This window comes from Lepidochelys kempii, chromosome 2 (assembly GCF_965140285.1).
Source record: "Lepidochelys kempii isolate rLepKem1 chromosome 2, rLepKem1.hap1, whole genome shotgun sequence".
Lineage (NCBI taxonomy): Eukaryota > Metazoa > Chordata > Testudines > Cheloniidae > Lepidochelys > Lepidochelys kempii.
This window is the reverse complement of record NC_136381.1, coordinates 206,463,363-206,477,897: the sequence shown is the minus strand read 5'-3', so window position 1 is coordinate 206,477,897 and position 14,535 is coordinate 206,463,363. Positions and strand designations below refer to the sequence as shown.

Sequence of the window (14,535 nt, the reverse complement as noted above, 5' to 3'; positions counted from 1 at the left end):
TGCCGCTGTGTAGATCAGGATATATGATAAGCAGCCCTTAAAAATGAATGAATCCTAATGATCCTTATACATCCTCTTTCTTAATGGAGCATACAACACATGGGGTGGAGAGGGAGCCGTTCTTGGAGAATAATGCTTAGACAATTATCAAGATAAGGCCTAATAGACTTCAGGGTCATGATATATCTGGGAGGTTGAATCAATTATCCAATGTGACATCATTAGTGATGCAACTGCAGCCTTTCTAATTAATACTTGCCAGAGATGGAAGGAAGATGTTCTATTAACTGGCTCTTGCCAGTTCTTACTGAAAATTAAACTATTCACTATTTATTCAGAGTAATATCACCTCATAAAAAAAAATTCTATAGCTATATGTTGGCACAGCAGACCCGACTGACAGAACCGAGAGACAGAAAAGCTTTTTATGCCGGATGGAAACAGAGAGAGTAACAGGCGAAGGAAAGCTTTTGGTGTCCAGAAACATAAATAGCCAGTCTTTGAAGTCTCAAAAGGTGGTGTATGGAGAAAGTGAAAGGCCTTTGATGTTATGTTGTCATTAAAAGCGATCTTTGAGGCCTCTACATTTCAGACGTGTTGCTAAAGAGGTAGCAAGCTCAGCCCCAGTGGATGGGGAGCAGCTGGCATACTCAACAATAACTTTCTTTAGCCACTTAGCGGGCACTACATGCTAAGGGAAGTCCCAAACATTACTCCACCACAACAATGCTAGTAACTACAGTGACTGCGTCTACACTAGCAAGCTGTAATTCTCCACTGGTGCAGCTCCACCAATGGTAGCAACATTGGAGACTGGAGTGTGGACGTGGTTTATGGCTTTTTACCAGCATGTGTGAGAACTGACTAATTTTAAAAAAATCAGTTTGTAATAAACATCCCGTAAATAGTATGTCCTCACATTTTTTAAAAAATTCCTTCTTTAAATGAGTTTTTCCATTGGGGTTTTTCTGCTCATGTTTCTTTTTATAAACAAGGGAGAAACTAACCAGCTACACAGGGACAAAGTGAAATTGCCTGTACACAAAATGCTGCCAATGCATAAACAAACTGGAAAATAGAATAATAATGCTCACTGACTTCTGTCCCTGACAGTGACCTTTAGATTAAAACCTTCAGACAGAAAGGTGATTTTGCAAGGGGATGGCATGCTTTTGATTGACACCTGGGCGGCAGACAGATGGTAATTCCCTGAGTTGAAATGTAGGGCTCAATCCTACAACTTGCTGAGCACTCCCAACCCCTAAAGTCACCAGAGACAAGTTGCAGGTTTTTGGCCATTAGCCAGAATACCAGGATTAATTCTGATTTGACAGTTCAGGCTTCCACGGAGTCCTATATTCCACATTGACACTGTAGCATGATTAAGGCTGGGATTTTCAAAGGTAAGTAAAGGAGTAAGGCAGTTGACTCCCCTTCACTTTTAATAGGGGCCAGTCAACTAAGATCCTTAGATGCCTTAGATAATCCCAGCATAAAGTTCTAATAGCATTACTGCTGGCCTCTCCAAAGATGTGTACGATACTTGAACATACATTAAGGAACACGTGAAACAGAGATGTCCTAAAACTCTGAATGGGATGAAAAAAATCCCAAGGTTTCCAGTCTCTTGCTTTGATTAATTAAAAGTCACTGTGAGAAGCCTGACATTTCATTCTTCAATCAGGTGCTTTCTTTGTCACAACTTAAATAAAACATTTTAATAACCAAAGGGGGGAAAATAATTTCCCTGGCTGCTATTCAGGAGCCCATTCCAAAAATCTCCCCTTAGCCATGTTGGCTTTTTGTCAAAGAATAATTTAAGTGGCATCTGATGGAGTCTTTCTACTTGTGCCACTCTCATATCTTGCCAGAAAGTCTGCCATCTCAAAATACACTCTGGTCGTATTTTTGTTAAATGTCAGTTGACATCACTTTTTATTCCTTTTTGGAATTCGCAGCATCAACTAGAGCCTATCCACTCACCATCTATGTTGAATTTGTTTTTGTTGTTTTCCCGTTAGGTTTCACCAGCGGCACAGCAGATGCAGCCCACTCAGACAATACAGCCGCCTCAGCCCACCGGGGGTCGCCGGAGAAGGGTGGTGGATGAAGACCCAGATGAGAGGCGGCGAAAATTTCTGGAAAGGAATCGAGCGGCTGCCACACGCTGCAGACAGAAGAGGAAGGTCTGGGTGATGTCACTGGAAAAGAAAGCAGAAGAACTCACCCAAACAAATATGCAGCTTCAGGTGTGAGCTACTGTCTATATTCCCAAGACATAGAGGCACTGTTTACATTCAAGGGCTTTTGGTACACCACCAGCCGCTGGTTCTCATATGTGCTACCGCTGCACGTTAGATTGATAATGAGAACACAGACATACTTAAAGTTGACCAATCAAGATATACACTTGTAAATGAAAAACAAAATTTCAGCAAAACCAGCCAGGAAAAGCTTGGGATTCAGAGGCTTTACTGGACTGAGTCATATATTTATTTATTTTTCTTGTCACTCTTTTTATTTTTTTTTTAAGTGACCGTAACTCAGCTATAAAAGGCTTCTTCAGAAAAGGGTATGCAGCTAGTCCTAATTCAAAGACAGCGGGACACGATTATAAATAGAATGGCCCGGTGGTAAGAAAAAGAAGGAAACAGAATATAAATATAGTCTGAAAGCGATAAGTGGTCAAAGTGCAGGCAGCCTCTGCACCAAAGGCACCTTGATTTTGTCTGATTAACGGCTGCTCTTGCAGTTGCTAGGAGTCACAAGCCCATGCCTACTACAGCCCTCATTTTAAATATGGAGGCATGGCTTATCTTAAGCAGAGTAGACTCTGCTCTGAAAAAGTTGTAGCTTTTCACACTGGGACTCGTCCCATCCTTAGCAGCAATGGCACATTCCAGAATCTAGATGAGAGCAGCCATGTATTGTATTGTGAAACTCAGAGAGCCATATTTGGTCTGTGGACCATGTTTTGGCCTCCACTGGTGGCACCGGGTTTTCTACAGGGATTAAAGTACTGAAGAAAGGGATTCTGGGGGTGATGATGAACAGCTAGCTCACAGCACATGCTGGTTGGCATCAGTACATCTACAAGCCTAGTTGCATTCAGTGAAGGGAAAGTTAAAAAAGAATTACCAGAATCATAGAATCGTAGGACTGGAAGGGACCTGGAGACGTCTTCTGGTCCAGTCTCCTGCACTCATGGAAGGAATAAGTATTATCTAGACCATCCTGATAGGTGTTTGTCTAACCTGCTCTTTAAAATCTCCAATGATGGAGTTTCTACAACCTCCCTGGGCAATTTTTTCAGTTCTTAACCACCCTGACAGGAAGTTTTTCCTAATGTCCAACGTAAACCTCCCTTGCTGCAATTTAAGCCCATTGCTTCTTGTCCTGTCTTCAGAGGTTAAAGAAAACAATTTTTCTCCCTCCTCCTTGTAATAACGTTTTATGTACTTGACAACTGTTATCATGTCCCCCCTCAGTCTTCTTTTCCACAGACTAAATAAACCCAATTTTTTCAGTCTTCCTTCATAGGTCATGTTTTCTAGACCTTTAATCAGTTTTTTGCTCTTCTTCCGACTTTCTCCAAATACTCCACATCTTTCTTGAAATGTGACCCGAGTTGACTCATATTTAGCCTGTGATCCACTGTGACCCCCAGATCTCTTTCTGCAGTACTCCTTTCTAGGCTGTCATTTCCCATGTGTGCAACCGATGTTCCTTCCTTAGTGGAGTTCTTTGCATTTGTCCTTATTGAATTTCATCCTATTTACTTCAGACTATTTCTCTAGTTTTTCCAGATCATTTTGAATTTTAATCCTATCCTCCAAAGTACTAGCAATCCCTCCCAGCTTGGTATCATCCTCAAACTTTATAAGTGTACTCTCTATGCCATTATCTAAATCACTGAACAGAAACAGACCAAGAACTGATCCCTGCGGGACCCCACTTGATATGCCCTTCCAGCTTGACTGTGAACCAGTGATAACTACCCTCTGGAAATGTTTTTCCAATCTGTTATGCACACACTTTTTAGTAGCTCCATCTAGATTGTATTTTCCTAGTTTGTTAATTAGAAGGTCATGTGAGACAGTATCTAAAGCCTTACTAAAGTCAAGATATACCACACCTACTGTTTCCCCCCAATCCACAAGGCTTATTACCCTGTCAAAAGAAGCTATTAGGTTGGTTAGATATGATTTGTTCTTGACAAATCCATGCTGACTGTTACTTATCACCTTATTACCTTCTAGGTGTCTGCAAATTGATTGCTTAATTATTTGCTCCATTACCTTTCCGGGTATCATATTGCCTCTATATAAATCCATGGTATATCCACATCTTGAATACTGCGTGCAGATGTGGTCGCCCCATCTTAAAAAAGATATACTGAAATTGGAAAAGGTTCAGAAAAGGGCAACAAAAATTATTAGGGTATGGAACAGCTTCCGTATGAGGAGAGATTATTAAGATTGGGACTTTCAGCTTGGAAAATAGACAACTAGGGGGTATATATAGAGGTGTATAAACTGATGAGCGGTGTGGAGAAAATTAATAAGGAAGTATTATTTACGGTTTCTCATAACACAATCACTATGGGGTTACCGAATGAAATTAATAGACAGCAGGTTTAAAACAAACAAAAGGAAGTGTTTCTTCACACACCCCACAGTCAACCTATAGAACTCTTTGCCAGAGGATGTTGTGAAGGCCAAGATTATAACAGGGTTCAAAAAAGCAATAAATTCACGGAGGATAGGTCCATCAATGGCAATTAGCCAGGATGGGCAGAGGTGGTGTACCTAGGTGTACCTAGCCTCTGTTTGCCAGAAGCTGGGAATGGGCATCAGGGGATGATTTTCGGTTCTGTTCATTCCCTCTGGGGCACTTGGCATTGGCCACTGTCAGAAGACAGGATACTGGGCTAGACGGATCTTTGGTCTGACCCAGTATGGCCGCTCTTATGATCTTAGGTACTGAAGTTAAGGGGACTGGTCTGTAATTCCCTGAGTTATCGTTATTCCCCTTTTATATAGATTGGCACGATATTTTCCCTCTCCTATCTTACTGGACTTTTTGAAGATACTTTCTAATAGCTCAGATATCTCCTCAGTCAGCTCCTTGAGTATTTTAATGTGTATTTCATTAGGCCCTGCTGATTTGAAAACATCTAACGTGTCTAAGTAATTTTTAACTTGTTCTTTCCCTATTTGAGCCTCTGATCCTACCTCATTTTCACTGGCATTCATTAAGTTATACATCAAATCACTACTAACCTTTTTGGTGAAAACTGAAACAAAAAAGTCACTTAGAACTTCTGCCATTTCCACATTTTCTGTTATTGTTTCCACCCCCCGCCCCCCCTTCCCTCATTGAGTAATGGGCCTACCCTGTCCTTGGTCTTCCTCTTGCTTCTAATGTATTTGTAGAATGTTTTCTTGTTACCCTTTACGTCTATAGCTAGTTTAATCTCATTTTGTGCCTTAGCCTTTCTTTCCATCTTTCCTTTGCACCAGGTTAGTTTTCAGTGGTGCCTTTAATATTGTCTCCTTGAGAAACTGCCAGGTCTCCTGAACTCCTTTATCCCTTAGATTTTCTTTCCATGTGACCTTACCCATGAGTTCTTGAAGTTTGTTATAAAGTATAATTTTTGAAGTCCATTTTCCTTATTGTGATGTTTTCATTCCCTCCTTTCTTTAGAATCATGAAACCTATCATTTCATGATCACTTTCACCCAAATTGCCTTCCACCTTTATAGTCCCCACCAATTCCCCCCGTTGGTCAGAATCAAGTCTAAAATGGCTGTGCCCCAGGTTATTTCCTCTACTTTCTGAAACAAAAAGTTGTCTCCAATACAGTTCATGAATTTATGGGACATTTTGTGTTTTGCAGTATTACTTTTCCAACAGATGAGTGGGTAAAGTCCCCCATTACTATCAGGTCTTCTGTTTGGGCTATTTCTGTTATTTGTTCTAGAAATATCTCAACCACTTCTTCCTGATTTGGTGGTCTGTAGTAGACCCCCCTACCATGACATCACTCCTTTCCCCCCCTTTTAATCTTTATCCAGAGACGTTCAACTGGTCTGCCTCTCACTTCCTTCTGGATCTTAAAACAAGTGAATTCTTAATGTACAATGCAGCACCACTTCCTTTCCCTACCCCGCCCCACCCTTCACCTCGTTCCTGAATAAGCTGTACCCCTCCACCAGTATTCCAGACATGAGACTTATCCCACCAAGTCTCAGTGACACCATGTGACAGGATCCCTAGGGTACAACTGGAACTGGGGTACCGATGTACCCACTTAATCCTCCAGTCTGGTCTGTCTCTCACAATGCTTTGCTAGTGACAAGCAACAAATCCCTCCATACACTGTTATCACTCAGTACAACAACACACAGAGCCCCACATCCAGCTAAATTGCATGAATGCTCCCTGAACCACTCACAAATCACACATAGGCACCAGCAAATCTCCCAAGCCCCCATCCTTGCACCCAGAACTGTACCATCTTGCCCTGGTCAGAAGCCTGACCAGTATAAGTTTATTATCCAGTCTGACCCTTCCTCGATGTGGAGAGTACACACACTAGCCTTTGCAAACTTAAATGAGAATTCCCAAGCACTTGAAGCAAAACACTGTTTTAGGTAAAATATAAAACAGGTTTATTAACTACAGAAAGATAGATTTTAAGTGATTATAAGTGGTAGGCACAAAAGGTCAGATATAGTTCCAAAGAAAATAAAGGCGAAGTGCGCAGTCTAAATCTTAAACCTTATTAAGCTAGGCAGTATTTCAATCAAGCAGTTTTCCTCACTCCAGTGGATGTTACAGATAGGTTATAGTTCTTAATACATAGGCTGCCCCTTTAAGCCTGGGACCAGTCTCCTCAGTTCAAGTCTTTGTCTTCCCAGCATTCTTGTTGCTTCCAGCACAGGTGAGGGACGAGAAAGGCAAAAGCATGATGCCACTGTCACCTATTTTATATACTCAGTCCATTTGCCTGGAAAACACTAGCCCCAACATGTCCTGGTGGGCTTTGCTGAGTCACAGAGATGAATAATGCCCCACTGTGTGTTGCGTGCACAGCCCTCTTACAGCATTGTAAATCCCTCCTGCTGATTAATAGTCATTTAACACCTCCTGGGAGTGAGTTACCTCCTTTGTTGTCACTGGAGAACTAGCAGAGGAGACACTAAAACTTACAACATATTTCAGTGTAATACAGCAAAATCATATAACTTTACACACACTAATGATATACATATTTTGACAGAAAAATGGGTTTCAGCAGATCATGACCTTTCATATGCTATCTTACATGGCATGCTTTGTATGAAATATATCATAATTATATGACGGGGTCAATATGGGTATTTTGGGGTGTTGCTTTGAGTTGGAGTGCCACACACCTATTAAGTCATAATTCAGTTTATGTACTAATACTTCCAGTTCTTCCTGTTTATTCCCCATACGCTTTGCATTTATGTATAGACATCTTTGCATCTGTCACCATAAACCCAAAATGGTCAGATATCAGTGCCTTTTCAAAAATATTTTCTTAGTTCTGAATGCAGTGAAGTTTTTTAGAATTGTTTTCAGGTTCTTAGATTTGAAACTTTGCAAGGCTGTTATGTTGCATATATACCACTGGAATATCCCCTATACCAGAGTGAGCTTCCCATAGCTGGCTACCCCAGCATTAGGAACATTTTGTACCAGCAGAGCAGCAGAAAGGAGCCACAATGTTGCCGAGGATCAGTCTTGTGTTGCCAACAGTTTAGTTTTGAAAAGTAAAGAAGAATTGGGGGGAGGGGGGGCTGTTCTTAGTTTTTGTATATTTTAAAAAATTAAATGCCTAGGCCTTTTGGGATAGGTGTAAAGAAAGGAATCCCCTTTTCCTTCCTAACTATACACCCTGTTTCTATTGCTTATGTGGTGTTTTTCATCTATGAGTGAAAGAGAGAAATCCATAGAAATCTCCTTGGCTCTACCAATGCTCTATAATCACCAGCTGGTGGGGATTGATGTAAGTGGAAGTTTCTGGAGATAAATTGGACAATCATTAAAAAACAAATGTGTTTGTTTAATGTGAAATCAGACTGTCCTAGGAGTTGTTAAATTTACAGACACAACCTCAGTCAAAATTGGGATTAGAACAGATCAGGTGGGAGCAATTCTTAGACAAACCCAAACTCCTTTAATTTTAAGAAGGAACCAATCCCTGCACTCAGTTAATTAAGAAAACAAGGTTTCACTACTTGGTAAATTTTAAATAGTTGTTTTGTGGCAAACTAATCCTTTTTGTACCAAAAGGCATTTTGACCATATAGTATGACAAATTACATTATATAAATCTACAAATTAAAATACAGTTACTGGGAAATCACTAAAATATGTTTTTACTATATATTACTGTATTTCTATGTCTGTGGTTGTTGAGAGGGCTCTGGATAAGTGGGTCTAACATACCAGGGATGAGGGAGGTATGGTGTACCGTGAAATTGCAGGGACGAGTAATATTTCTACAAATCACTACCCACACTATCTAATGGATCTTTTCCCTCTCTGATTCTATGTATGATTCTATAAGCCTTACCCATAATAATGAAGAGTCCAGATTTGCAAGCAAGATAAGATTACTTTATTTTTTTAAAAAGGCAAAATGTCACATTTTAGATCAAAGAAAAACCTGGAGCAAGGATTTTTTTAAATTAAAAATGTCTTTGTTAAGGCTGTTTTATTTAACATTTGTGTTATTTCCCATCATACCAGGCACTGTCTTAAGTAAACGTCTCTTTTTCTTTCTCTTTTTCCCTAGAATGAGGTTTCCATGTTGAAAAATGAGGTGGCACAGCTGAAACAGTTATTGTTAACACATAAAGACTGTCCAATAACAGCCATGCAGAAAGAGTCGCAAGGATATATAAGTAAGTAACTGGTGTATTTCCATGGTCTGCAATCATTCATAAGAACAGCAATCAAAGGTACCAGTCCCTTCCTCTAGCCATTCAGTACCACTCTTTCTGAACATCACAGAATTAAGGTTTTAAATGAAATACCTGGGGGGTGAGCAGATAAATGTAAAGGAGCACTCTGAAGACTGTTATGTACTCTAATCCTGCAATTGATTGCTTGAAGGCAACCTACTGCATTTGCCAAGAGACTGACTTCTGCTGGATTGGGACTGTATGTTTTAATGATTATAAATTTGCCAAATAAACTTATGTATTTACCAAGCACCAACCAAAAATGGCATGGTGTGGTTCAAGCATAAAATAAAACTAGTCTCTACTCCATGGTGCTTGAAGCAATGGCACTGCGCCTGCAATGAGATGCACACAGATAGACACTCGTTCTCCTGCAGAGGAGCCCCAGTGAACTCAGTGCTCCATTCTGACAAATGTATGACAGGCAACAATGCTGGTGGGTCCAGTAAAATACCTCAGAGTGGATCCTTAACATGTACTTTGGTAAATGGTGTAATGGTGGAACCCAAAAGAGTCTAATCACAGAAAGAAAAACTAAGCAGGAATAAATTACAAACATTTTCCTCCAATGAAAATAATACCGTACTCCGAACTTGGTATGTCTGAGGTACGCAATTTCTTCTTCAATCTCTTCTTTAATATTCATCCGTCATTAAAAAAAAAAAGTTAATGAAGATACTGGAGCTAACTAGAGAGAGAAACAATCGAAGTGGACATACTGCACGTGTAGGAACAGGTGTTCTGCTTTGCTGAGTTTCTGCTCAGCATGGCTTAGGGAGATAGCTATAACTCCCTGCTTCTCTGCCTGGCTCCAGAATAGGTTAGAGCAGCCTGAGAGCTGTTCTAATATATGCCAGATGGCAATACTTCCCTAAAGCAAAAAACAGCCAGAGTTCAGTGTGCTCCAGCCATATCCCCAACATACATGCACACACACCCTCCTCACCCCACTCACCCCCGCACTGGTGTCTCCAGGAAGAGTTGCACATATGCCAGCTATGCCAGCTCTATGCCCTCTGGGAGTTTCTTTACATTAGGAGAATCATCAATATGGGAAATAGGGCCCGATTCCATCCTCGCTGCACCAAAGTGAATAAGGCCTAGTATTAGTATTAGTCCTAAGGACAATGGGATTTCATTCTTTACTACTAAGTCTTGCTTATATTAATGTTTCTGTGCTGCATTGCATTTTAATGCATATTTCAATCCCTTCTGCTGCAATAAATAAAGCATTTAAGCACCCAGTTACCAACTCTCGTAATTTTAATCACAAGTCTTGTGGTATTTGGCCTTTAAGAAAAAGTCCCAGCTCCTAGAGTCAGGTTATTACATGACTCTCATTTTTAAAAGGGAGTAAGTTTCTAGCCCTCAAAAGCTTGAAAATGTGAACCTTAAAGGCTCTAAAAACCTCAAAGGCAAACAAACAAACAAAAAACCCTCCATATCTGCTATTGTTAAAATCTCATGATTTTGAATTATTGGAGTTGGCAGGACTGCCTCCTTGGTGGTTCATCTTCTATTTAACAGTACTGTAATACATCACAGGCGTTCAACATGTACACATCATTTTAGTTTGTGTGTTCTTTTTTTCCCAGGTCCTGAGAGTAGTCCTCCTGCAAGCCCCGTCCCAGCTTGCTCACAACAGCAAGTCATCCAGCATAATACCATTACAACTTCCTCTTCCGTCAGCGATGTCGTAGGAAGCTCCACTCTCAGTCAGCTTGCCAGTCATAGAACAGACATGAACCCAATTCTTTAAAACGGATTGGTCAGAAACTGCTATGGGAGAGTGGTAGCATAATCAAATGTCCTTGTGTTAAGGACATTTTCAACACTAACTCAGCCCTGGAAGACTCCTCAGTCCTTGGAAGACTCTGGCTTTCATTTTTATAGTTATTAAAATATGCCTTTTATACTTAGTTACAAAAAGGGAGTTATGCAATTAATATGCTATCAGCTTGGGAAATGCTTTGGTGCTTTCTCCAATTTTTTGGTACCAGTTACTTGTTTATAAACTGAAATGTTTCTGTACATAGTTGTGTTTCCTTCTTACCAGTCTAGCCCGAGGCCTCAGAATCATGGAGTTTTGTTAAACGGCAGCTTGTTAGCCAAAGTCATACATAGCTAACTAGGAATAATTAGGCTATATAGATATGCAGGGAGTCTGGTAATAGCACATGAGAGAGTGAGTTAGCTTTACAATATCATCAGAACCCCACTCTGTATTCAGAGAAAAGAGTGGTTATATAATACATGGATATCAGAACAAATTCTAATCCCAGGTAATATGCCCTCTTGTCTTGCTTTCCTCTTTCATTTCCCTATTGTCCCTCTTCTAGTTAAGCTCTCTCTTTTGTCCTTCAATTGTCCTTGCATCTTCCCTCTCTAAACTCTGTGGCTCTGTCTCCTTCAAGCTTCCTCCTGTATTCGCCTTCCAAGTCTCTCTTCTCCTTTTTTCTTCTGAGAATACTAATGAAGAAGAAAAGACTTCATACCCAACTTATATTCCCCTCCCCCTCCCTGTGGAAAAAAACTGTTGGCATGGTCACTGCTTTCAATAGCCCTTCACCCACAGCTGGGCTGCACTGAACTTTTGCTTTTTAAAAAAGAAATATGCAGGAGTTTAATGCTCCTGATTTAGTGTTTTAATAAACAGTGAAAGTAGTTTAGCCACAGGTGATGCACGATTGAAAGCCAGCTGTGCTGGTGCTAGGGAGAAGGAGCCTTGCAAGCTTCTGTTGTAAATGTCCATGGCAGAGTACAAGGATAGCAAATCACACCTGTTTATTACAACTGTTTTTTACACTGTCAATTGTTAATGTAGAAAAGCCATGTAGTATATAATAATTCAGAAAGGTTCTATTCACTAAACCAGTGACATTGTTCCATCATCAACTGCTAATAGCCTAAGATTTATATTTCATTTATAGCCCATTAAATCAGTTTGACCAGTGAGGAATAGGTTATTGTTAACTACCAGGAAAAGACCAGTTCTTCACAGCTGATTTTTTAAACATATGTGGGACAGATCCTTAGCTGGCATAGATCAGTGTAGCTCCGTTCACAAAAGTGATGCTATTATCCTAATTTAACTAGCGGAGGATCAGTCCCAGTATGACATTAAAAGCACTTTTCAGCTGCTGTATACTACAAGAATGCTGTAAATTCTGCTATATGCTGTGGATGAAATTCACCCTATGCAGAAGGTCAACAAAAGGCCGAGGCACTTCTTGTATCCTAATTAAGCCCAATTTTGAATGCTTAGGCCTGGTAGGCCTTGTACTGGCCCTCTGCACAGAGGTGGCTTTCACCCTTAGATAGTACCAGTCACATATGGGAAATCAAGCATCAAAAGCACAGTAGATAACAGCCAGTTAGTTATATTATTTTCAGTATGTTTAGACCTGATTCTGCTCCCACTGAAATCAGTGGCAAAAATCCCATTGACTTCAATGGGAGCAGGACCAGGCTCTTACTCTGTTGTGATAAATGTTTGTGACTGCATTTTTTTAAAAAAACAAATGCTAATTAACATTACTCCTGGCAAATACTCTACTGCTAAACACTCTTCATTCTCAAGCTGAGTTGTTTTCCTCAAAGGTCATTTCATTGTTTTTAGAGGAATAATAGTTTTTTAAAGGGTGGTTTTTATTTAAAGAAACAACAACCAAACAAATGAAGGCCTCTCCATCCCACTTCCCTCTCCCCCCTACCCCCCCGCACCATGAAGCAATGTAGTGATTAGAGCCCATTTTGAAAGGGAAAGCAATCGCTAAGGATCTTGAATCATCATTTCTGATTTAGTTTTTATCTTGGTAACTCAGTTAACTTTTTATCCATATTCTTAAACAACTCTCTTTCCATTTATGCAAATATTTTTGGAAGAAGAATTTTGAGTGTACAGTATAAATCATGACTTGATTATATAGTCTAAGAACCAAAACAATTAAGAAAAAAAACAAATATAAAGGATTTTCTATTATATTTTAGCAAACATATACTTTTAAATATTGAATCTGTAATTCATTTTAAATATTGAATCTGTAATTCATTTTTAAAGTCCAGTTGTAATAGCTGAATGGTTTTGCTTCCTCATAGCTACTAAGCAAACTTTTGTTCAAATATACAGCTTTAAACATAAAGTTCCAGTTGAAGCTCCATTATAAAAAACAGGAGGTATTATCGGTCCAAATTTCATGCCTCACCATTAATCCCTGCCCCACCTCACCTCCCCCCAAAAATGCCATCATAGTATTAATTTAGTTTAAATCTTTTTTTTTTTGCATGGATAGCACTTAAATACATTATAAAAGAACTGTTGATAATAGAAAAACAAATGAGCTACACTGCACTAGAATTAAGATTTGGTTTTACTTCTGTTCAGACTCAGCTGAAATATTTAGCTGTTAAACTGAAAGCCTCTACAGTAAAAAAAGAAAAAAAATCTTGCCTGAGTTTTGTTAAATCCAGCAACTTGACAGTTTGACTGATGTGTATTATATATAGCTCGATTATGTCTTTTTTTAATGCTAACTAGGCAAGTCAACGATGCATTTGCCTAAATGTGTAATTATAACTAATTGTCTCCTCTCTATACTATTGGCCTATAGGTATAATTGTTATTAGTGATGTGGAAATAAGTAAAGGATGAAAGCTATTTGCTATTGCTTCTTGTAACTCTAAGTGCAAGATTCACAGGCCAAAACAACATGCCGCATATTGATATTAGGTATATCACTAAAAGGACCAACCATACCACTCACCTTTCACTGCTCAACAGATTAACGTCCATCATGCTTAAAATATGCTTGCTTTTTGGAGGACTGACCCTGCGGCCTTTATTTAGGCAAGTAGTCCTTACAAGTCATCTCACTGGAGACTCTGATGTGTAAGGACTGCAGGAACAGGGCCTATGTCTTTCTCCAGAGAACATCTCCTGTTTAGCAGAAGCAGCTTGTTTTTCAGTTCTGGTATTCTAAATCCACTTTCTGTGCTGTTTCATTCAAGGATAAATTCTAGTTTTTCCCTGGGCTACTACTGGAGACTGATACACCTGCCTTTCTTCAACCTATTGCAGCCATCATCCAAATCACTGCCAGTGAGCTATCAGAATGGCTCCCCAGCCTTATTTCATGGGAGTTAACAGTACAGATGGAGTATCCTGGCCATGTTTCTCATTCAAAATGAAGCATCCACATGTTAAATATTTCTATGTACAGCATCGCTCACTGTGCGACATTGAAAGAAAGTATGTTGGAAACCCCAGCCATGGATGAATGCAATACTTTCCCAAAAGTGCTGTGTTGTGATTCAAACATTTCATCCCCCTGAGTCAATTTATGCAAGCCATATTCATAACACCGCCTGTGGGAGACATGTTGTGTTTCTAGGACAATGCTGAGGAGGAGGATGTAGAAAATTTCTTGTTGTTTGGAGTTAATTCATGCAGTATACCTAAATGTATGCAGCTCATGTTCTGAATAGTGGAAAGTCAATGGTTCAACTTCAGGTGATTACTAGCCTCAGTATATGTGGA

General features: G+C 39.7%; 1 protein-coding gene across 3 annotated transcripts in view; it reads left to right on the top strand.

Annotated features, from left to right (window-relative positions):
• CREB5 (cAMP responsive element binding protein 5) overlaps nt 1-12,846 on the top strand; it is a 355,582-nt gene extending 342,736 nt beyond the window's left edge. For all 3 annotated transcript variants that reach the window (XM_073333614.1, XM_073333612.1, XM_073333616.1), the window contains 3 exons: nt 2,022-2,249; nt 8,831-8,939; nt 10,595-12,846. In XM_073333614.1, coding sequence (XP_073189715.1) covers nt 2,022-2,249; nt 8,831-8,939; nt 10,595-10,758 — 501 coding nt within the window. In that variant the 3' untranslated portion in view covers nt 10,759-12,846. The remainder of the gene's footprint in view (nt 1-2,021; nt 2,250-8,830; nt 8,940-10,594) is intronic.
• Nucleotides 12,847-14,535: the final 1,689 nt, after the last annotated feature.